The sequence below is a fragment of the Manihot esculenta genome, chromosome 13 (assembly GCF_001659605.2).
Source record: "Manihot esculenta cultivar AM560-2 chromosome 13, M.esculenta_v8, whole genome shotgun sequence".
In the NCBI taxonomy this organism is placed as follows: domain Eukaryota; kingdom Viridiplantae; phylum Streptophyta; class Magnoliopsida; order Malpighiales; family Euphorbiaceae; genus Manihot; species Manihot esculenta.
The window spans coordinates 22194183-22217753 of record NC_035173.2 but is presented as its reverse complement, the minus strand read 5'-3'; the positions used below and the strand labels follow the sequence as shown (position 1 = coordinate 22217753).

Below are 23571 nucleotides of genomic sequence, written 5' to 3'. Positions count from 1 at the left end.
TCATATGGATGAGTTTTCTCCCAATTAATATATCCAGTTATGGCGAAACTTTATCCGTTTAATTGATTTTAAGTTTTTTTTTCTTTTTGCTAAATTTTAAATTTGATGTGATTTGATATTTACTACCCACGTTTGAGGATTTTATATCAATTCAAGTTCTAGTGTTAATTCGGCCTATAGGGTTGGGTCATGTTTTAAAAATTAATAATTTTAATAATATTTAAAAAATACGTAGAAGAAACATAGTATAAAATACTTTTAAAAAAAAGCATAGTATTCTCTCATTTTAAATATTAGTAATTTTGATCGCATACATAAATAAATATATTGTAGTAAAAGCTCAATAGAACTCATAGTATTTTAAAATTTTTCATAAATATATTAAAAATTTTCAAATATATATTTTTATAGAAGGAAATTTGATAGTTTAAATTTGAAAATGTTTAGATAAATGATTAAAATTTATTATAGAATGAGTAATTAGTCACGATTGAAATTATAGTTTAAGTGCACTAGGAGACACTTATTTTTTTTTATCTTTTAATTATAATTTCTTGTAATAGTGAATTTTAATTAGTTTACTAAAAAGTAGTAATGAAAACACAATTTGCTATTCATCTTTCTGGGCCATGGTTCTGAAGAGCTAACTATTCTAACGTATACATATGGTTTATTTGTGAGATGTTTCCTAAGTTGTAGACTTAGGTATTGCGTATCATATTCCGTATGGTGTAAGGTATAACATAATATTCCGTATAGGGTAAGGTATGCTATATCCTAATGTTAGAGCTTAATCGATCAGCTTAGTGAATTGTAGGAGAACTTTTTTCATCGTATTTACTTATTTTTGTTTTGCAATTGTTTTAAAAAATAATTATACTTATAAATAAGCACCATTTTATAATTAGAATTTTTTTTTTTTTAGTGATATTTAGAAGTAATCTCTTTTACTATTCTACTAAGCATTAGATTTTTAAAGGGTAATTTAAATTGTAGTTGTTGAGGTTTAGTAAAATGTACGACTTAGTCTCTATTTATTTAATAGTAAATAATTTAATCTCTGAATTTTCATTTTAATAAAATAGTTATTTTATTAATAAATTCTTAATTAAAAAAATCAATTCAAATTAAAAGAATTAAATTGATATAAATATTAAAAATTATAAATATTAAATTATTATAAATTATTGAAATTATAAAAATATCTAAATTAAATTTGATAAAGTTTTAATTCTAAAATCACTAAACAACACAAAAGAGAAGATTTTTTTTCTCAAAGAGCCGTTTCGACATCCCAATTACAATGTCAAACAAACAAAAATAAATAGCGCTTATTTTAAATGTATTTGAACATTGGTGAAAAGTACAAGGCCGATATGAACACCATTATTTTCCTCTCAAATTGGCATGCACACAATTCTCCTAACAACTTTGACAAAAAAAAAAAAAAAAATTCACATAAGAACAACTACAAGAATTCAACTGCACATATGATTCCAGAAATTATAAGCACTATCAAATAATACATTTGAACAAATTACTTTTTTTTTTTTTTTTAACTTATGGCAAACGCCTACAAAATTCAAAATCTTTTACATACTATTTACACCAAAATGATAAATGATTCAAATTTGGACATGGAAGTTATAGTATATGTATAATTCAATCTGTGGGTGCATCATTGTTAGTGGGTTTGTTAGACCACTGGAATTCAATTTCCAAATTCCTTGAAGGTCCACTTTTGCTTTCAGGCAACAGAGTATACTCCCCAGCAACTGCTCCTAGCATTACAACCCGATCAATCTGGATTGTTACTTTTCCAAAAGAACTCTGTCATCAGATCGAAAGAAATGAAGAGGTTAACTAATAAGAGAAGGTAAAAAAAAAGTGGGATTTCAAGAACATCTATATTCCAGTGGAGTACCTTCCCCATTTTGCTCTTATTTTTGCAAGAAATATGAAGCTTCTGGCCTTTTGGAGGACTCTCAAAGGACCATGAAAAGCTCTCATCCCACTCTGGGTTAGGGCCAGTTGAAACAACCTGACAAGCATGTAGTTCATTTGTAAGCAAAGAAGCAAAAACGGCGAGTTTTACTGAAAGAGGATTAAAACAATGATAAATTACGCTACATCAGTTTTAGGCTAAAGTTTCTCAGATGGTTCAGTTTCAAGTTCTCAAACAACAGTTTGGCAATAAATTGGAGGCCAGTTTTTAGGTGGCATTTTGAAGTTTGTATAAATTGATGCCAGTTTAGGTAGCAATTTTTGGTAATGTGTTTCTGGACTTGGAAAATATCTCGCTGTCTGGTAAAAACAAGATATCATGACGATGAGTTCTAGCTGAAATTTATCATGCAAAGGCTTTGTCCATGTTATGTTCATATTTCATTAACAAAGCTTTATTTAGCCAAACACATAAAAATAATGAAATCAAAACCTATATTCTAAAAAAGATGAGGATAAATACTTAAAAGCATCTTACCTTTGTTTGTCGTGGAGGAGTGTTGCCGAGCGTTAGTTTGCAATATACACTTGGGTTTCCCACTGATTGCTTCATGTTATTTCCACGCTTGATAATAACTACCAATGTACCAGGCAAACACTGCAGCAAGAATTCAGCCTTCTCCTGAAATCGTGGTGGGCCAGACTGAATCAAGTATTGCAACAAGGGGATAGCATCTGCAGCAGCAAGGGATTGAGCTCTTGAAACTTCAGCTGGGCATGCTGACCAAGCTTGCCTCATAAGAAAAAGTGAATCCAAGGCTGCTTCTTGAGTTGCTTCTGAACCTGTCTTGAGGGATGTAACCAAATGTGGTATGCTTAGTGTTGCAGGCTCAGTAGCTCTCAGGCGTGGGAAGTTGCTGAAGAGAGAATTTAGAGATTTTAGATACTCATCATTCACAGCTCCAGTGGCCCATAAATCTTTTTCAATAGCAGCTGCAAGACCAAAACAGAAAGTTACCGGAAAATTTGAAAAAGAGGGGAGAGCATGCTGATGCTGAAGCATTATTAACAGAATCAAAACTGAAAAGGTGAACTAATTTGCAAAACCAACTAATCTAGCTTGGCTACTCCACTGACTGCTTACGATGTTTCAGGTATCTTCAACATATTAGGCAACTTAAAACATTTATCATTATGCAAACAATACCTCCATGCAAAAAAAGAACAGAACGTTACAGAATATGCTGCCTGCATATGACAAAAGGAAATGTTGTACACATAAGGAAAAATTTCAAAAATACATAAACCACCATGTCTCCTCTTTTTCATCTGTCTGGAACAAGTTACCTGGTCATACAGTTATTGTTTTTAAGGGTGATTAATAAGATTTCAAATTAATTTCCTGGAAGTTCGATCAAAGGTGTTCCCTGAACTTACAAGCAACTTAATGAAATAAAAATCCAACGAAACCTCTGTATCAAATATTAATGCAAATTCTCCATGAAAAACACTACACTTTATTTTTGCCATTGCATGTCAAGAAAATTTGATTTTTCTTTTCTTCACATAAACTAATTTCTGATTTCGACATGAAAGAGCAGTTATATGAGAGCTTTTTATTACAGAGCCAAAATTTAAAAAGCCAAAGCTAAAATGATGAGATTGGAAATGCAATCCACAACATATATTTGCATATTAAATAATTGCATTATTAAATATTAATACATTTAGAATAATTTAGTTGATACTATTAAACTATACTACAATTACATTGGACATGTGTACTTATACCACAAATAATATCTACAGTTGGAGTGAACCATCAATTTTCAGTTTAATATGGATTAGTTTCTTTAATTAAGTTATTTAGTTGGGATTTAAAAACAAGAATTTTGCAATGTGATTTGGAAATTCTCCAAAATGTTGCCCAATTATGCATGGGAACTATAATGAAATTACCAGTTATAGCTCTGACAGTTTCACTGGATGCATACTCTTGAATAGTGTGATTGGAGAAGAGAAGTTTAACAAACATTGCAGCCTGGACAGACGTATCTGGATCACTTGAACCAATCAGATCCAATACAACCTGAACACCACCAGCTTCTGCCACTGCTCTTTTGTTAGACCGGCTGTACATAACCAGGTTCTGCAAAGCACATATAGCCACGACTTTCATTTCCTCTGTAGGCTGCTCTTCAAGCACATTCACTAGAGCGCGGCAAGCTGAAACTGCATCAGTACTTCGAGCCAACCCCTCATTTTGGAATAGATCTCCAAGTGCCAAAGTTGCCAGTAGCCTTGCTTGCTGGGCTTGTGTTTGTGGATCCAGCAGGTACTGGGATAAGGGCAAGATTGCAGATTTAGTAGCTTTTGATTCTCTGATTTTCACATTGTTGAGTAATACCTCCAATAGCCTTGCAGCTGTTTCCTCGCATTGATGACTTCTGAGAAGTTCCAAAAGAGCTTCTATGGCGCCACTTTCAGCCATTGCTTCAGCACTAGTTCCATCGTCACTTTCTAACACCAGAAGAGCATTTAGTGCACCAATGGTTGTGCTTTCTGAGCCAGAATGAAGCAACCTTACCAACACAGCAATAGGTACTTCCAAATAAAATTCAGAACTAAATTGCAGAATGCTAGCTAATACTGAAGCAGCAGATTCCCACAAGGCATGAGGAAGAGAAAGATCAGCATGCAAAATCACTTTGGATAACTCACTTACACCTCCTTCTTTTGCAATTTCATTTGGCCATGTGAGTGCAATGCTAAGAAGAGCTTTAACAGCTCTCTGCTGCAATATGTGTATGCCAGAACCAAGAACTCGTACAAGGGGACCAATTACTTGCTGTGTCACTGGATCCTTCTGAAGATGTTCTTCCAGGAGTAGATGTGATAGAAGCTCTGCTGCCAACTGCTGAACTGCTGGAGCCAGAGAATCAAGCAACGGGATAAGTGGTTCAATAGCTTGGTTAGCAGTGAGGTTGTAGTCAGTACGACATTGTGGATGCTCCAAAATGTTCACTAGAACCTGTAATGCACTATGTTGTCCCTCCGGCCCAAATTCTGGTCTAGTTAGTAGGAGGAAAAGAGGCTCAACTACCTTTGAAGCAGATGGTCCCTTAGCAATACTAGCATTATTGGTCAATATTCTAAGCAATTCTGCAAATGAAGCACACAGAAAATCTGGTGCTTCATGGAGAATATCAAGTATGCCTTCAATTACTCCAGCTTTTACCATTTCCATTTTGCAAGCAGGCCTGTCTTTCCCCAACTTCACTAATGCTCTAGAAATAGCCTCATGAAGCATGAAATTCCTACCATAGAGAAGGCCAACAAGAGGAATAACTGCACCATGTGCAGCAACTAGTTCAGCCAGCTGCTCATCATCAACAAGTTTATCCAGTGCACGGACAACTGAATGTTGAGCAGGACTGAACTCAGAAACAAGGAGAGAAACCAGAGGTTCAACACAGCGTGCTGCAGCCATTGTGGACCTGATTCGTGTATTTCCAAAAAGAACACCACATAACTCTGCAGCATCCCCTTTCAGCTCCATTGAAGAATTTGAGGAGAGAATCCTGCAAAGGACGTCAACTGCATTCATCTCAACATCTGCAACCGCAAGGGCTCGTGATGGGTTTTCACTCAATAACCTAATCAGTGCAGCACTAGCAGCATGCTGTTCTTTCTCCACACCAGTATTAAGGATCTCCACCAAGGGTTTGACAGCTTGCCGGGCATTGTCTGCGTTCCTGATATGATCAGTAGAAAACAGGCTTTCCAATGCTTTAGCAGCACTAAACCTTGCACCTCTTCCACCCAAACGTAAGACTGCCACGAGTTGACTAACAGCACCAAATGCAGATTCATGTCTCCGAATTTCAGCACTGCTAAATAGGATCCCTAACAGATCAGTTGCAGCTTCTTCAGTTGCATCTTGGGGACCAAGTGAAAGATATTTTGTCAGGGCTTCCAGAGCCCCTGATTCTACCATTACAATCTTATTTTGTGGACAGTCTTTTGCAAGTTGGATCAGCAGCCCTAGAGCAAGAAAAGGTGCTCCAGGGCGATCTGGAATTGGCTTAAGTAGATCAACCAGGGCAGGTATGGCTTTTCGAGAAGTAGCTCCAACCCTTATGTCTTCAACCCTGAACAACCTCTCAAGGGCAACTTGGTCTGGATAACGCACCAAAGCAAACTCCTCTGATATTTCCAGAAGGTCAGATATATCAACATCAGCACAACCAAGTAAAGAGATAAGGCCACCTGGAGCCCCTGAATTGGCAACAGACAAAAGAGTGCCCCTGCTACCATTGCAGACTAGACTTGCAATTGCTTGAGCAGCAAAATATCTGTTTGCAGCCTCCTCTGACTTCAACAAATTTGCAAGTACCGGTATAGATTTCATGGTTGCATGTGCTCGAATGATATCTCTATCTTGAAACAGAATTGCAAGCAATAAAGCACAAATCCATATGCTGCTATCTTCACTAAAATCAGTCTGCATCAATAAACATAGAGGAGCAGAGCACATTTAATGGAAATAAGATTGTAAACTGATTTCAATACTGCAAAATATGGAACTATGTGTGGACATTGTTACTTTAGTCCAATACTAAATTGCAGATCTCAGAATTTAGATCCTCTAGGCAAATGTTAAATACAAGAAGGTTTAACTGTCTTTTATTTGAAAAAATAAAAAATAGAAGGAAACCTGACCTGACTATATTGCAAACAATGTGAGATCCTGTCCGTGAGGACTTCAACTGCTCCAGCCTCCATTATCACAGTTTTACTTCTCTCATCATGACAAGCAAGTACAGACAGTAGCCAAATAGCTAAATTATAACCATAAATTACTGCTGTTCCAGTATTGGATTCACCATTTCCAGCTGCTTCTGTAGTATGCCTGTAGATGCTAATGACCTCCTTGCCATCATCACCTTGAGTTCCCAAAGTAGAAGGCTCTGCAGAATTAAGCATTACGACAAGCGATTGAATAAGATAAGCACATGAGTTTGATTGATTAAGATCCTCCATCACTCTCTGATGACTAACTTTTGCAGCACAAATAAGAAGTGCAGATCCCCCAATTTTGACCTTTTTGTTTGTGGAATTGATCACCCTTCTAGCAACTGATGATATACATCCAGTGGCAGCAATAATTGTGTCCCCTAAAACAACAGGCTGATCTCGACATAATCTTGACACTATTTCAATAGCTTTATCCTGCAACAAGGGTGTTGCATCTGCAATGGATGAAACTATTGGGGTAATACTTCTTGGGAATTCAGCTAAAACTGCCCATGCTGGTTTAATGTGCCCATTGGCTCCTTCTGACCTTGACAGAATAGCTAGTGCATCTAGTGCCTCTGATGAGGCAACAGATCCTCCATTAGCAGATTCCAAAAATGAAACTAGTGCTAGGATAGATCCAGCCCGATTAACACAATCAGTTATGGCATAATCAATTCTACGAGAATGAAGCAGACGAGCAATTGCTGCTGCTGCATGAGTCTTTCCAGACTCTGTGCCCTCACGCAAAACTCTAGTTGCAGGCAGAATAATCTCTTCAGGAACAGCTTTCTCTGAAGCTTCACCGTCCAAAATAAGATTTGCCAGTGCACATGTTGCCTTCTCTGCAACTTCCAAAGCTGAAGAGTTGGTAAGCATAACTAAGGAAGACAATGCATCTCGAGCAACAGCAGCCACATCTCGGTTCTCTTTAATTGACAGAAATATGGCAGCAAGGCAATGAGACGACTCCACTAAGATGTTTTCAGATTCAACATTTAGCAATTTCATCACTGACCAAAGAGTTTTAACAGCAATAACACTCTCTCGCAAGTCCTTTCTGACTTCGAAAATTCCAGCCAAAGTTGAGGCAGACTTTGCTTGAGACTCTTCTTTAGTAGAGCTTAGTAACTTAACCACTGTCTCTATTGCATCATTTGCAGCACTGCCTTCCCGTAATATATCACTCAAGGGAACCACAGACAGCATACTTCTTAAAGCATCCAGAACATACACTTTTGATTCAGGTAGTTCACTGGTTAACAATGCAGTAAGCTGGCTGATAGTTGCTGTATCAGATTTATGGATTAAATGATTTAAAGTCTTTGCTGCAATTTCCTTTCCATTGGAGCTCCCATTCTTGAGTAGCCACAGCAATGCAGGAACAGCATCAGCACTTTCAACACATGCACGTATGTCTTCACTGTGATTGCATAGGTTCCTAAGGATTGTGGCAGAATCTTCCTTGGCTTTAGCAGATCCAGTCTCTAGAATTTGAACCAGAGGAGGAATACCACCAGCAGCAGTTATGGCCCACTTACTTTCATCATTTTCATTAGATAAAAGGCAAAGCAATGCAACTGCACATTCTTGCTGTTGCTCTGATGAAAGCCCAAGAAGAGATATCAATAGCTGAACCCCTTCACGGCCTTGAAGTGCATGCCACAGGCTGCCCTCACTGTTGCAAAGGGTGAGAAGTGCTCTTATAAGCTCATCCTGAACTTCATTGGTCGCCATTGTGATCAAACCAACAAGCAATTGTTTTGCTTCACAATTTGCAAGTTTAATGGACAGTATGGCATTTCCATACAAACTGGCTAATGCTTCAATAGTACATTCCTGAACAAGAAATGGTAGACGAGGATTGAACTGTTTAACCAAAGTCTGCTCAATAATCACAGGATCTGATGCCCTAGTGGATTCAGCATTGTTATCATATATCATCAGAGCTGAAGCTAAAGCCCCTAAGGTGTCAGCAGTCTGGGCAGGTGAAGAACATGATTCAAGGCTTTGACCAAGGCTTGAGATTACATATGATAAACCACCAGAAATATTTGCAAGAGCACACATGGCATTCTCCTGTAAGGCTTGGGCATACTCACCCTGCATGGATTCTTTTGAGGGAGCTATCGTGGCATTTATCAAGGCGGGAATACCATTAGAATTGGCTATCTCTCGTCTTGCTTCTTTACACTGAGCAGAAAGAGACTTAAGAGCACCTGCAGCTTCTGCTCTAACAGAAGCTTCATTACCAGGTCCTAATAGCTTAAGCAGTTGTTTAGTGGCCTGTTCTGCCAATATCTTAGAACAAATTGTTTCATCCTCCATCATCATACAAGCAAGAAGAAAGCAGACATTAGCTTGAGTGCCTGACTGTCCAGTTGTGAGCAACTTCACAAGTATATCTACTCCTCCAGCCTGTATTGTTGCAGACCAAAATCCCTCAGTGCTGCTTGAGAGGTTTTTTAGCGCTCCAGTCAACAAGTTATCAACCAAGTTATCAGTCTTGAGCCCTTTCTGAAGCAGCTCCCAGAGCACCGGCACAACTCCTTCAGTTGAAAAAATTTTTGATCCAACATGATCTCTAGCACCACCCTGAGAAACAGCATATAATGTCTTTGCCGCTGCAATTTGACCTTCTACAGAACTTGACTTGAGGAGACCCAGTAATGGTGGAATGCATCCTCCAAGCAAGACTTTTACCCTTAGCTCATTCTCCTTGCACAGAGATCCTAAAACAGTAGCAGCATGTATCTTCACTCCAAGTGATCCTGATCTGAGAAGAGAAACAAGCACTGGAACTGCTTGAGAGTGAGATCCAACAGCGCTGAAAGCATTTTCCCGTGTTTCAATAAGTTCTAACAACTGCCTCAAAGAATATTCTTTCTCTTGTACAGAAGCAGAACTCTGCCGCAACTGTTCAATGCATTGTGCAACACTTGCTAATATGCCATCTGGATCCTCCATGCTACTACTACTACGGTCCCTGTACATGATTGAAAAGAGTAAGAAAACAGAGAAAGAATTGTCATCTGTCCTACCCTACAAGAAAATTCATCCTAATTGATCTTATGAGTCATGATGAGGAAAATAACTACTATTAGCTAACTCTAGAAAAGCTAATGATAAGGGAAAAAAATTATTTATTTACTTCTTCCAGGTTGCAAACAAAGAACTTCCCAGTATTTAAGATTTAGCAAGCATGAACCATAATTATTAGCCGCATTCCATTTGAACCTTCCAACATTTACTGTGCCATTTTTTGGGTCCAGATGAAGTACTGGTCAAAATCAATCAAAATGCACCAGAAAGTGCACATATTCAACAATAGGGAACTCTGAAACTGAAAGGTAGATGGTTCTTCATTTATGGTAAAAAATGGAACTTAGAAGCAACCAGCGGATACAAATCTTCTTATGCAAACTTTCCGTAATTATAATTTTTTTTTAAACGAAGGCCTTTCCTCATAGAAAGGCAGCTATTAGCACTAATACAATCCTTCCTCAAGGGAAAATGCCAAAAAATAGCCTGTGCCCATTATCACAGCATTATGAGCTGCACCTAATGATCAAAGCAGCAGATCTTATACATTGCATGAGCAAAATGTGAACTCACCTCAAACCCATCTTCATAGTTGAATGTGGAGTTGGGGACTCAGAATCTAGAAATTTTCCATCAACATTTTTTTCCTGCAATTATGAAGAAGAGAATGCCAGTTGCGCGAAGTCAAAAAAAAAAATTAATTCATTGTTTATCCAACATAAATAGAAAGTATAGGAAGCAACATGAAATTTCAATTCCAAATTAGTTTTCTCAACAATGGAAGTTCAAAAATAGACATGGGTGAGATGTTAATACTACAAACACACACACACACACACACACACAGAGAGAGAGAGAGAGAGGAGGGAAGAGTGTTTATGGAAGAGTTATGGATGTTCACTTATCACATATAGTATTAGTACATCACTTAAAATAATTAGTACCATTACCCTTATACTTTTTTTTTAATCTAACCTTTCCTGATATTACATTTGTACTAAAATATTGCTACAGTTTAAGTAGCTCTACAGGTCCACTGAAAGAGCCATAAAGAAGCACATAGAGCAACACAAGGTCACTAATTTGCATAATATGTTTTCACTGATAACTCTATCAATAGCTTGTCAGAAGAAGGAAGAAGGAAGAAACACCTTCAGATTCAGAAGCACCATTGATTTGAAATCTATACCAACAACATCAGTAGCATCCAACAGAACTAAACATATTAATCAGCAACAAGGACAACGGAATCTAGCCTATGACCTATCCCATTCATAGTCAGAAATGGGCATACAAAAATCAATGTTTGCAATAAATTTTTCAATGTATCATTCTCATAAAGAAATGAATACAAGCAGAATTAATTACCATGTCATTAGTAGCAAGGCTGCTGCCATTGCTGGCAGCAAACCTCCAAGCCAGTGTAGCTGCCAGCTTACTGCACTAAGATCCCAAAAAGAAAAAGGTCAATCAATCAAACACTGCGCCCCACTCCAGATCTACCTTATTCAAAAAATCAAATTCCCCTGCAAAGAACAAAACAAAAGCCCAAGTGAAAAACAAAAATAATAATAATAATAATAACCATATAAAAATGCCAGATCAGATTGGTAATCACTCTAAATGAAATCATATCACTAGGAAGAAGAAGAGCATAAGTCGTGTGTATATGATGTTAGCCACAGAAACTTGAATCTGACTCAAACCATTTCGCATCTTGGAGAGTGCCACACCATTGAATTGCTCGAGTTCAATTGTCCTGGACCAATAGCACACAGATCAATAACTCTGCCTTAGCTTACATTTCCAAAAAGCGCCGTTCTTTGCTCAGAAAATTATAGTAATCCAATACTGAATTCTAAGCTTGACTTTCCTTTCTAAAATAAATAAATAAATAAAAGCAATGAAACTTCACAGCTTTCACAGTAACAAAACAGATAGTGAAACAGAATTGAATCGGAAAGAAGCGACATTTTGGGAAACAGATTGAAGTGAACTCCGAAGAGAATTCAGTGAAACAAACATTAGATCGAATTAGTAAATCCAAGAGCTCCAAAACACTTCAATTTTCAATATTCACTGAAATGAGTTAACCAAAACAGAAAAGGGAATGAATCTAACAAGAGATTTACAAGAATCCAAACACACAAAAGTTATGAATGAGCACCTCAAATTTCGCAGAAAGGACAAATCCTCATCAATGCCGAGCCAAGGACAACACACATAAACACAGAGAAATAATGAATAAGAAGAAGAATGCATCTAAAGGTACCGTAGAGAATGAGGGAGCATGAAGAAGCTGCTGATAAAAGGCAAATTGAGAGGGAGAAATAAAGATATTTATTTTTACTTGTAATAATAATAATAATAATAATAATAATAATATCGCATATTTACTAGAAAAGATCATAATTTAGCATTTAATTATATTCCTGAAAATTTTTAATTTTAAATAATAAAATTTTTTATAGATTTAATTTGATGGGAAGTATATTTAAATAAATTTGAGGGTCTAAATTCTACTCTCTCAATTTTTAATTCTTATTTTAAAAAAAATAATAATAAAGTTTATTATTTTAATTTATTGTAATTATAATTAATTTTTAAGATAATTTATTAAATTAAATAAGAAAGTTTATCATTAAATTTTTTTTTTTTTTTAAAATAGGTGATTGGGGGAGTAGAACTTTATACCTCTCAAATCTATTAAGATGCACTTTTCATCTGGCTAAATTTCGGAGTGCAAGTTTATCATTAAGTTATATTTATATCTATAAATATAATTTTTTATATATTAATATAATAAAATTACATTAAATATATTTTTAATTCTATTATGTATAAAAAAATATATTATTATCTCTATGTTTTAAAGTTGTTAACATTTTTTAAATATATATTAGATTTTTTTAAATTCATAAAATAAAATTATAATAAACAGCATAATATATTTTTATAATTTAATTGATTATGAAAATAAATTTACTTAAAAAATTAAAATAAATTTCTTAAAATTTAATTAGTTTTTGTAAAAAAAATATTATTTTATTTTAAACAAAATGACTATTAAAGTGCCTAAAAAGATAAAGCTATAAACATATTTCTATGAATATGTTAGTTGATGGGTATCCAAATATTTAAATAATCAACCCATAGTTTATAGGCAATTGATGTGGGTGTTAATTGTATTTTGAATCAGCTCTACGAATGGAGCTGTTTTCACCGCCGATAGCTATTTTAATTTTATTTTATTTATTTAAATTATATTATTTTTTAAAATTTTTTATATTAATAAATTATTTTAAATTACAAGACATACTAATAAATTAAATATATTATACATGATAATTAAGATAGTTATACTATTCATAAAAATATATGATAAAAATTTTTTATATTGTATAATAAATAATTATACTTTTAAATATTTTTGTGTATAATAAATTAATATTTTTATATTTACTCTATTAAAATAATAAATTATTATATATATCTTTATTAGCCATTTTTCATATCAACAATAATAATTATATATAATTTATTAAATACCTAATATATATCAATTAAAATAAGTTAACAGGTATCTATTATCTGTTATCAGTTATCAATAACAACTATAAGTTTTATTAACTGTTAAATTAAATAAATTTTAATAAAATATAACTTTTTAAATTTTTTATGTTTATATCTCATTATAATATAACTAACCTTAACTTTTTAGACTAATTATGTATATTTATTCCACACTCAATATACTATTATGAATATTATCTATTATTTAACAAAAAAATTATACATCAAAAAAAGTAGAGCTCCAAATAAGGTTCTATTTTTATTTATAATAGTTTAATTTTAATTTTTTTTAATAAATTTAAAAAAAAATTAAAATTTAAAACCTTTTGAGCAACTGGGTGATTGGTGAGATGTGCTCTCCCTGAAAAAGGCTGCCGATTATCAAAAAAATTTTTTGGAGAAAAAAAGTTATTCTCTGGTTTTATTCTTTTCTCTAGTTTTATTCTTTTTTTATTGGGCTATTTTTTATAGATATCATACTATCTCATATATTTATTGGGTGACATCCTGTATTTATGTCAAACGAAAGAACGATGATTATAGAATATAGAATATCTAGGTATTTGGATTCAAATACACAGCAAAACCTTAGACTGTACGTGATTATGCATGTGCTGTGTGATACAAGACAAACTTTGGTTTGTTGTTTATTTATTTTAATTCTGAAAAATTTATAGATTTTCCAACATTGATATAAGAGTCGAATTCTTTTATGCCATAGTTTTATTGTTAATTTTTTAAAAGAACCGCATATGCTTGTTTATTTTTTTTTTTCAAGCATGTTTTAGGTAGATATCTTTAGTTCTTTATATTCTACTTTATATATTTTTTTAAAATATAAAATTGGTATCATCTGAAAGCTGTTGAAAAAAGCTTTCCAATGGTATATTGCGTGAGTTTTTTCGTTATATATTGGTTGAAATATAATTGATTAAAATTGAAATTCTTTTTTATATAAATTTTTTTATTTTAAAATGTTTATAGAACATATTTTTTATTCACAGCAAAGAGTTGGTGAACCTCAAACTCTAATATAGGATAGTTTTTGGCAAAATTAACCATCACAAAAAGACTTGAAACACTATAATCTCATACCAAAAAGATTTGGGAAGAAATTCCAGACTATTAAACTTGGACCATGCTAGCCAGGCACATAGCTTGGGCATAGGACACCTAGGCTGCATGCAGGCCAAGGTGCATGGCTTAGCGCACAGCACTAGGCCGCATATAGGCATAAGGATGTAACATGGGCACTAGACGCTTCCCAGGTGCGGGCGCAATCCATGGCTTGCCTTGGATAGTCCAAACTTGTTTTTGTTATTTTTTTGAAATTAAAAAAAGAATTATGCCATTTTTTAAATAAATTTATGATCCAAAATTTATAAAAAAAATTTTTGAATAGTGATATTTAAAAAATATTAAAATTAAAATTGAGATTTTTATATAATTATTTTTTAATAATTTTTAAATTATAGTTAAATATTATTTTAATTTTTTTTTGAAAAAACATCCGAAGTTTTTTTGTTGATGATATCACTGTCATCCCTTTTTTTTATCATCATATATTTTGTATATATATACAAAAATATAATATCAACTTTCAGTGGGATATAAATCATTCATGACTCTGTATGAGCACCTTCTACTGAGCAAAGAGTTCAGATAAATTATAACACTTCAAATGATATAAACTGTCCAGTATAATTTATCATCAATGTGAATAATAAATTTTTTTTTGAAAATATTTTTTTTACAAAATAAAGAAAATTGTGTTTTTCTTTATAGATCGTATTGTCTAATTTCAATTTAAAAGAAATTTTGAATTCAATTTGAGAGAATGTCAATTAGTCCTACAGTCGCTTTGTATTAAAATTCGTTAATAAATATTCAAAATGAGCTGCAAATAAAACAGTGTGTGGTTTGATAGGACTATTAAGACTTGATAGTAGGTCTACAGTTAAGCCAAAACTTCTTAAAGTTGATTGTGATCTGAATCAACTAAATGAGATTCTATCTATATTTATTGAATATTCTATATTTGTGTCTCAAGTCTATATTAGATGGAATAGTTTTCTTTTAGAATTATTATTATTCATATAGTTTGTTTATGTTACTATGGATAATTTTATTATAAACAATATTATCTTTTATTGTTTCATGATTTTAAATAATATATTATTTTATATCATAATTTTTAATTGTTCATTATTTTTATATCATAGGTTGATATATGGTATATGAGTTAATGTTTCTGGATATTAATTATAAAATTTTTAAAACTCTTAAATTATAAGTAATTTAATATATAAATCTTAACATAATTAACTGTGATTAATTTTTGGGATAATGACCAAAAAAATCCTGAACTATTCACAATTTAATAGATATACCCCAAAACTATAAAAATTAATTATTACATCATAAACTAATCACTTAAATTTATTTATACCTTACGGTTAAATTTGACCGTTAAATTTATTGGAAATGTCACGCTATCATCATAATCAATACCAAAAATTAATATTTTAATATAATTCAAATAAATAATTGTTAAAAAATATAAAATTTACTAATTTCAATAATTATACTCAACACTTGTTTTTAACAAATATACCCCAAATCAATATTTTGGCTTGTTAATTTTTAATTTTAATCGGATTTACTTATAATTTTAAGAGCCTATAAGTTATTTTTCTATATATATATATTTTTTATTTTGACAAGTACAACTTTTTACATAGATATCGGTTATAAGTGTTATGACAATAATAACACTAGTAAATCAAGAATCACGATTCTCACTACCTGAAAAAATTAATTATAGTTATCGTATCCACTTTAATAGAACTGAAAGTCAATAATTAATCTAATTAATTGAAAATAGCTAAATTCAATCTAATTTATAACTACAATTTATATTTTGTCTAATGAATTTAGCCATTTTGGATTTATTAAATTGATTATTGACTTTTAGCCTAATTAGAGTGAATATAATAAATATAATTAATTTTTCAAGTAGGGAGAATCATGTTTTTTGATTTAATATTATCACACTACTTATTATCTATAACTACGTAAAAAGTTGCACTTATTGATGCAAAAAAAAAAAAAAGTAAAAATGAGTTATCAGTTCTTTAAAATATGTCAATTGAAATTATTAATAAAACAAATCAAAATTAAAAATTAAACCAAATTGAAAAACTGATTTAGAATATATTTGTTAAAAAAAGTTTAGGGTATGATTGTTGAATTCATAAAGTTTAAAGTTTTTTTTTTAATAATTATCAGTTATATTAAAATATTAATTTTTGGTGCTAACTAGAATAATAGCGTGACATTTTCGTTAAATTTGTTGGAAATATTGGGTAAAATAATGAAACCTGAGTCGTGTTGAACACTGTACTTAAGGATTTATTTTGTGATCCCCAGGATTAAACAGGTTCTTCTGGGATTTAATTCCCAGGATCAGGACAACAAGAATTTATCTTTGATTTATAACCCAGTAGATAACACAGAGAAAAGAAACAATAAAGTAGAAAAATGGGGAGTCAATATCTTTGTAGAGACGAAAGCTATTTATTGTGAAAAACTTGACCGCTATATATGGTTATAAGAATCTTGAAATAAAATCATAACGGTCATATTTAATATTATATTTAAATCTCATAAATAAAATATTTAATTACCATAAAATCTTTAATTACCATAAAATATTCAACGACCATAAAATCTCTAATTACCATGAAATCTCCAACGACTATAAAATCTTTAATGACCATAAAATCTTTTTGAAATCTAAACTAATTTTACAACAATCCCCCACAGATTTCAAAAGATTTTCATTGCTGGATTTATAAATTTAGAGTGTACGTTTCGAATCTGGTGTCTTTTAAACTATGAACCAGACCTAGATTAATAAGACTTAACCTACAGAGTAATTGGTGAAACTTTTGTTTCTATGAACCAAAACTCTTTTTTGTATGTTAATTTCTCATCAATCTCATAACACTCCACAGATCTTGTTGTCAACGCCGTTTTGCACTAATAGGCCATGCGCGCGCCTAGTAGTTCATAAGTGCTCTAGAGATTATGCCACAATCTCATAGAAGCGGCCCCACTCCACACTTATATAGGTGATATCATCAAGTGTATACTGCAATTTATATACCACCCATAAGGGATATGAATATCATTAAGAGTTTTCATCTCATCCTCTCATTAATGCAGTCTAGCACTTCTCATACCATGGAAAGGGACAACAATAAATAGTGCTATCAGAACTAACAAGTGACTTGTTATTACCCATATGAACCTTTTTCATGGGATCTCCAATCACAAAGGTTGGGTTACCATCACTTTTAATTTCAAATTGGCTTAAGTCCCATTCCTCTCGATGTTTCATCTATTTGTTTTCTCTCTAAAGATTTAGTTAGAGAATTGGCCAAATTCACTTCTGACTTCACATAATCAATGTAAATAGTTCCATCTTTCAGCAGCTGCTTAACAACATTATGTCTCAGACGAATATGTTTATTCTTACCATTGAAAGTTTTATTCTTTGCAATGGCTATTGCCGCTTGGCAATCACAACGCATTGATATAGATGGTTTTGATGAAATATTCACTAAATGCAACAGACTCCCAATGATCTATGTATATTCAGACTCTAATTTTCTTTAATTGCCAGTTAGGATCATAAGGGGTACTTACTGGTTTGACATTGAAATGTCTAAATTTCCTTAGAAGCTTCTCAACATAATGCTCTTGTGATAGCATTGGACTATCATTCTTTCTTATGATTCTAACTCCCAAAATTACATTTGCCTCTCCCACTTCTTTCATATCAAATTTAGAGGCAATGAAAGTTTTTTATTTACAACTATATCATAATTTGTACCAAAAGTAAGCATATAAACAAATAATCACAGATTCATCATTTATACGTTTTGTATATGCGCACTTATCAATCATTTATACATTTTGTATATACACACTTATCAACTTCAACAGAGATAAAACCATCATTCAACAAAACTTGATCAAATTTCTCATGCCACTGTTTGGGAGCTTGTTTTAAACTATATAATGATCTAAGAAGCTTGCAGAATTTATTTTCTTGATCAGAAACAATACAATCATTAGGTTGAACCATATAAATTTCTTCTTCCAAGTCTCCATTTAAAACTGTTTTAACATCCATTTGATAAATAACAAGTTTATGCTTAAAACCTAAAGCAATTAATACTTTAATAGAAGAAATTCTGTCTCATGAAGCTAAACAAGTTTATGTATAGAAGCTAAAGCAAACTTATCAACTTGAGTTTATAGGTTTCAGCATAACTTATAAACATGCAATCAAAAGTTTTTAAACCTATTTTTCATTTCTTAGGATCAGGAAGACTTGCTTTAGCAAGACACCCCACACTTTTAAATATTTTAAGTTAGGTGTATAACCTTTCTAAAGTTCATAGGGTGTTTTATCAGTTTTCTTATAAGGTATCCTATTTTGTAGATAACAAGCAGATAATAAAGCTTCTCCCAAAAGTTATTAGGTGAGGAATAACTTATTAATAAAGCACTCATCATTTATTTTAATGTTCTATTTTTTATTTCCACTACTCCATTGGATTTAAGTGAATAAGGTGGAGTAAATTCATGAATTATTCCTTCTTTTTCACAAAAGCCATTAAATAAGATATATTCTCCACCTCTATCTAATTTATTTATTTTTTAATTTCCTCTTTAATTGATTCTCTACTCCAACTTTACACGATTGAAATATATCAAATGTTTCATCTTTGTTTCTAAGTAAATATACTTTAGTATATCTAGAATAGTCATCAATAAAAGTTACATAATATTTTTTTTTGTTGACTTAGATTCTACTCAAATCTCACATTTATTTAAACATGTATTACCAGTGCCAGATATTATACTAATATATTGCATTTTTTTAATATAAGAAGCACTAACATGTCCTAATCTAGCATGCCATAAATCAAAAGAATCAAGCAAGAAAGCACAAGATGATGTATTTCCATTTGTTATTGCAAAAATATTGTGAATAAAGAGTCACTGATTACAATAACCTTTTCCAATAAAAATTTCATTTTTAGTCAGTATAATTTTGTCTGACCCAAAGGACTCCTTAATCCCATCATTTCTCAATAGTGTTACAGAAATTAAATTAGCTCTTATATTGGGTACATGAAGTACCTCATTAAGTGACAAGGTCTTGCCAGATGTGAGTTTGAGAAGAACTTTCCCTTTACCAAGGACACTTGCAGTCCTAGAATCACCCAAATACACATGTTCTTCTCTTTCCCCCACTGTAGTGTAAGAGGTGAATGCATTTCTGTTTGCACAGATATGCCTAGTAGCACCAGAGTCTACTACCCATTCTTGCACATTGGCTACAAAAAAAGTTTGAGAAATGACCGCAGCAATAATATCATCTCCTTCAACTAAATTCACTTTTGTTTTAGGAGAATTGTCATTTATCACTCTTTTCCTGTACTGGGGTGCATCATGACTCGGCTTACCACATATAAGACAATATCCTTTCCTTTTAAAGATGGAATTATTAAACTTGAGTTTGAAATTAGATTTCTTATTTTCATACCTGTTATTTGATTTGTGCTCTTTTTCTTTGTACAAGATTTGCTCTTGTAGCCAACATCCTCAGCAGTATATTTCAAGTTCATTGAATCTCATATTTTTTCATTGAATCCCATATTTCATTGAATCTCATATTTCCTTGGCTTCCTTGTAGGAACAGTAGACATCAAAGAGATTGTTAGAAAGAGTACTGATAATTGTATGCCTACATACCTTATTAGAGTAGACCCATATTTCATGCAACTTTGGATCAACAGCAGGTACAGGTCTTGATTCTCAATCTTTGAGATGTGAGGACAGTAGGCAGAAGAGACCCACCATTTGTAGAAGCAGAGACAGTGATAATGTCATTGGAAGCGGGCAGTGCAGAAGTAGAGACAGTGACAACATTTGGTTCCATTTGTGTAAAGATAAATCCTTAAGATTGTTGGAAATATTGGGTAAAACAATGAAACCTGAGTCGTGTTGAACACTGTCCTTAAGGATTTATTTTGTGATCTCCCAAGATTAAACAGGTTCTTCTGGGATTTAATTCCCAGGATTAGGACAATAAGAATTTATCTCTGATTTATAACCCAGCAAATAACACAAAGAAAAACTTGACCATAAAGTAGAAAAAAAAATGGGGAGTCAATATCTTTGTAGAGACGAAGGCTATTTATTGTGAAAAACTTGACCGCTATATATGGTTATAAGAATCTTGAAATAAAATCATAATGGTCATATTTAATATTATATTTAAATCTCATAAATAAAATATTTAATGACCACAAAATCTTTAATTACCATAAAATATTCAACGACCATAAAATCTCTAATTACCATGAAATCTCCAACGACCATAAAATCTTTAATGACCATAAAATCTTTTTGAAATCTAAACTAATTTTACAACAAAATTTAATGGTCATACTTAATGATAGGTATAAATAAATTTGGTTCAATAATCTAATATATGTCTGAGATATCTCTATATGATCGAGCAATAAAAAACATCAATAAAAGGAAAAGCAAAGGTCCTTTCGATAGAAGAAGGTAAATATTACTAAGGTCAAATATTTTAACTGTATAGAGCATGATTAAAATATATTCGTGGAATTTTGATGGCTTCTTTTATGAGCAAGATGGATATTCGTTAGAAAATAACTTCAAAGTGGAGGTGAAATGTTAAAGCACCTATGAGCTTGCTATATGTACTAAGCAAATTCTATTCCTACATAATATTCAAATTGTTCCATAAATTCAATGGAATTTATTATTTGTGTTGGTGTTGATTAAACTTTTTTTTTTCATGAACTAGGTGTGAACTTATTTTTAGTACATGTTCTAGTGGTTCTAGATATTTCATGAATGCTCATATTAGCTTAGTAGTTATATATAACTTCAACAGTATATTTTTTTCTATTTTATATCTTTTAATACGCCTAAGAATAATGTAAATACGTAGTATGCTATGCTTGGCTACATAGGTTAAAAAATATGCAGCGATTAGTCAAAGTGAGCCTATTAGTTAATATTAACAAAGTAGATATGTCTACTTGTAAATATTTCCTAATTTGAAATAATATAGGAACAAGAGTTGAATTTCTATTGTGTTTAATCTTTTCTAGTAAATGTAATTATATGTATGTGGGGCTAGACATAGGGAGTATCTATTTTGTAATTAATGACTACTCTTTGTAATATTATGTCTATTTAATATTTCATTAAATTGAGACATTAAGTTGATTCATTAAATTTTTTGTATTTAATTAAGAATCTATTAGACAGAAAAATAAAGACTTTAAGAACCAATCGAAATAGAAAATTTTTATCAGAGCAATTTAGAAATTGTGTAACAGAAAGGAAAAATAGAGCCTTATGATTTTATATCAATAATGAGATAAGCTAATTTTGTCAATCATCTATTGGGGTGATACATTATTAGTAATCACTATTGAACTTAACCTAATACTTACATAATCAGTAACTTCCACTCCATATGAGTTATGGACTAAACATAAATTTATTTGTGGATTTTAAAACCATATGGTTATAAAATTGCTCATGAATCTTCATATAAATTTGGAGGACTAAGGGGAAGAATATATTTTTTTCGAGATATCTTTGAACAGTTAAAAGGATATGTATTCTTTAGTGAGCAAGAGCATGAAAGTTTAACTGAATTTGAATCATAAGAGATCACATTCTTTAGAATCTTTTTCCTAAGAAAATGGAGATAGGATAAGTCTTATCTCTAAATTAAACTTATAATCAGACTGTTTCTGTAATACCCGGCTAGAGAGTTGCATGAATAGGGTAAAAAGAGAGGTTTTGGTGATTTTGTGAGAAAAGCTTGTATATGTGTTGTATGTTTTGTGTTGTTGGGGTTTTTAGGTAGTTTTTGACCCCTTTGAGCATATACTTGGGTGTATGCATGTTGAGGAGTTGAGGTGTTTGAGATTGGGAGAGTTTTGTGCTTTTGGCGAAGAGGCAGAGCAAGGTTCTGCCTTGCTGATGAACTCAGGTTCGGCAGCCGAAGGTACTTTCGGCCGCCGAACCTATGAGGAGGTGGCTTCGGCTGCCCAAGCTTGCCCCCGAGCTTTTGGACTTTCGGCTCTGGAGGGGAGTTTCGGCCGCCGAAGGTTGGAGACTTTCGTCTCTAGAGTGCCTTTCAGCCCCCGAAACTTGCCCCCGAAAGGGTTCGGCTGCCGAAAGTAGAGATTCGGCCGCCGAAGGTGCTTGAGTTTCGGCTCTGGAGAGGACTTTCGGCCGCCGAACCTGCCGCCGAAAGTGTCCTATCCAGCCTTCCTTTACATGCTTTGCATGGATGTTTGAATGAGTTTAAGGGGATTCTTGGGAAGTTTAATAGAGTTGGTCATAAGCTAGTTTGGTCCCTCATTTGAGTCCATCTGTATATGTACAGACCAGAGGAACCAGAGAGAGCAGCAGTGAGTACTGCTCCAGAGGTTTCAGAGCCTGCAGAGTTAGTCCAGTTAGCCAGAGGTGAGTGGAACTAAACTGAATTCTTTTAATTGAGAAAAGAAATGCTTTTAGCATACTTCATACATCATGCGAATACAGTAGGTTGTTTGCATTAGAATCTACAAATATGTTGCATTGCATACTTATTTGTTGATGTGGGTGAATGCTGAATGATCCAATAGTTCCAGACAGGAAGTCCAGGACCCCATTCTACGGCCTGGCAGGTATAGTAAAGACCAGGACCCCATTCTACGGCCTGGCAGGTATAGTAAAGACCAGGACCCTATTCTACGGCCTGACAGGTATAGTAAAGTCCAGGTGCCCAGTCTACGCCCTGGCAAATGGTAAGTACAGGAGTTATATACACATATACATATACACAGTACAGGAAGTCCAGGACCCCAGTCTACGGCCTGGCACGGCACAGTTACTGGGACTATGTGGTGACAGGTTTACCTTTGATGTGGATTGTCTGTGGTTTGATGCATTCCATCAGAGCATGTGTTAATGACTTATTTTATTACTGTTCTACTCACTGGGCTATAGAACTCATCCCACTCCCTTAACCCCAGTCTTGCAGGTTCAGTGTACAGTGTACAGGGGAAGTCCAGCAGAGATCAGAAAAAGTAAAGA

The 23571-nt window shown here is 32.9% G+C and overlaps 1 protein-coding gene across 2 annotated transcripts; it reads right to left on the bottom strand.

Annotated features, from left to right (window-relative positions):
- Positions 1-1469: 1469 nt before the first annotated feature.
- Positions 1470-12105, bottom strand: LOC110630220 (protein CELLULOSE SYNTHASE INTERACTIVE 1). Of its 2 annotated transcripts, none has more exons than XM_021777592.2 (9): positions 11951-12105; positions 11402-11542; positions 11152-11309; positions 10357-10430; positions 6667-9727; positions 3904-6448; positions 2483-2937; positions 1925-2041; positions 1470-1830 (listed from the first exon to the last, which is right to left on the bottom strand). In XM_021777592.2, the coding sequence occupies exons 3-9, from the start codon at positions 11152-11154 to the stop codon at positions 1663-1665; spliced, it is 6423 nt and encodes a 2140-aa protein (XP_021633284.1). In that variant the 5' UTR covers positions 11155-11309; positions 11402-11542; positions 11951-12105; the 3' UTR covers positions 1470-1662. The 2 variants fall into 2 exon arrangements, with proteins under 2 accessions (XP_021633284.1, XP_021633285.1); XM_021777593.2 differs by having other exon boundaries at positions 11490-11542.
- Positions 12106-23571: the final 11466 nt, after the last annotated feature.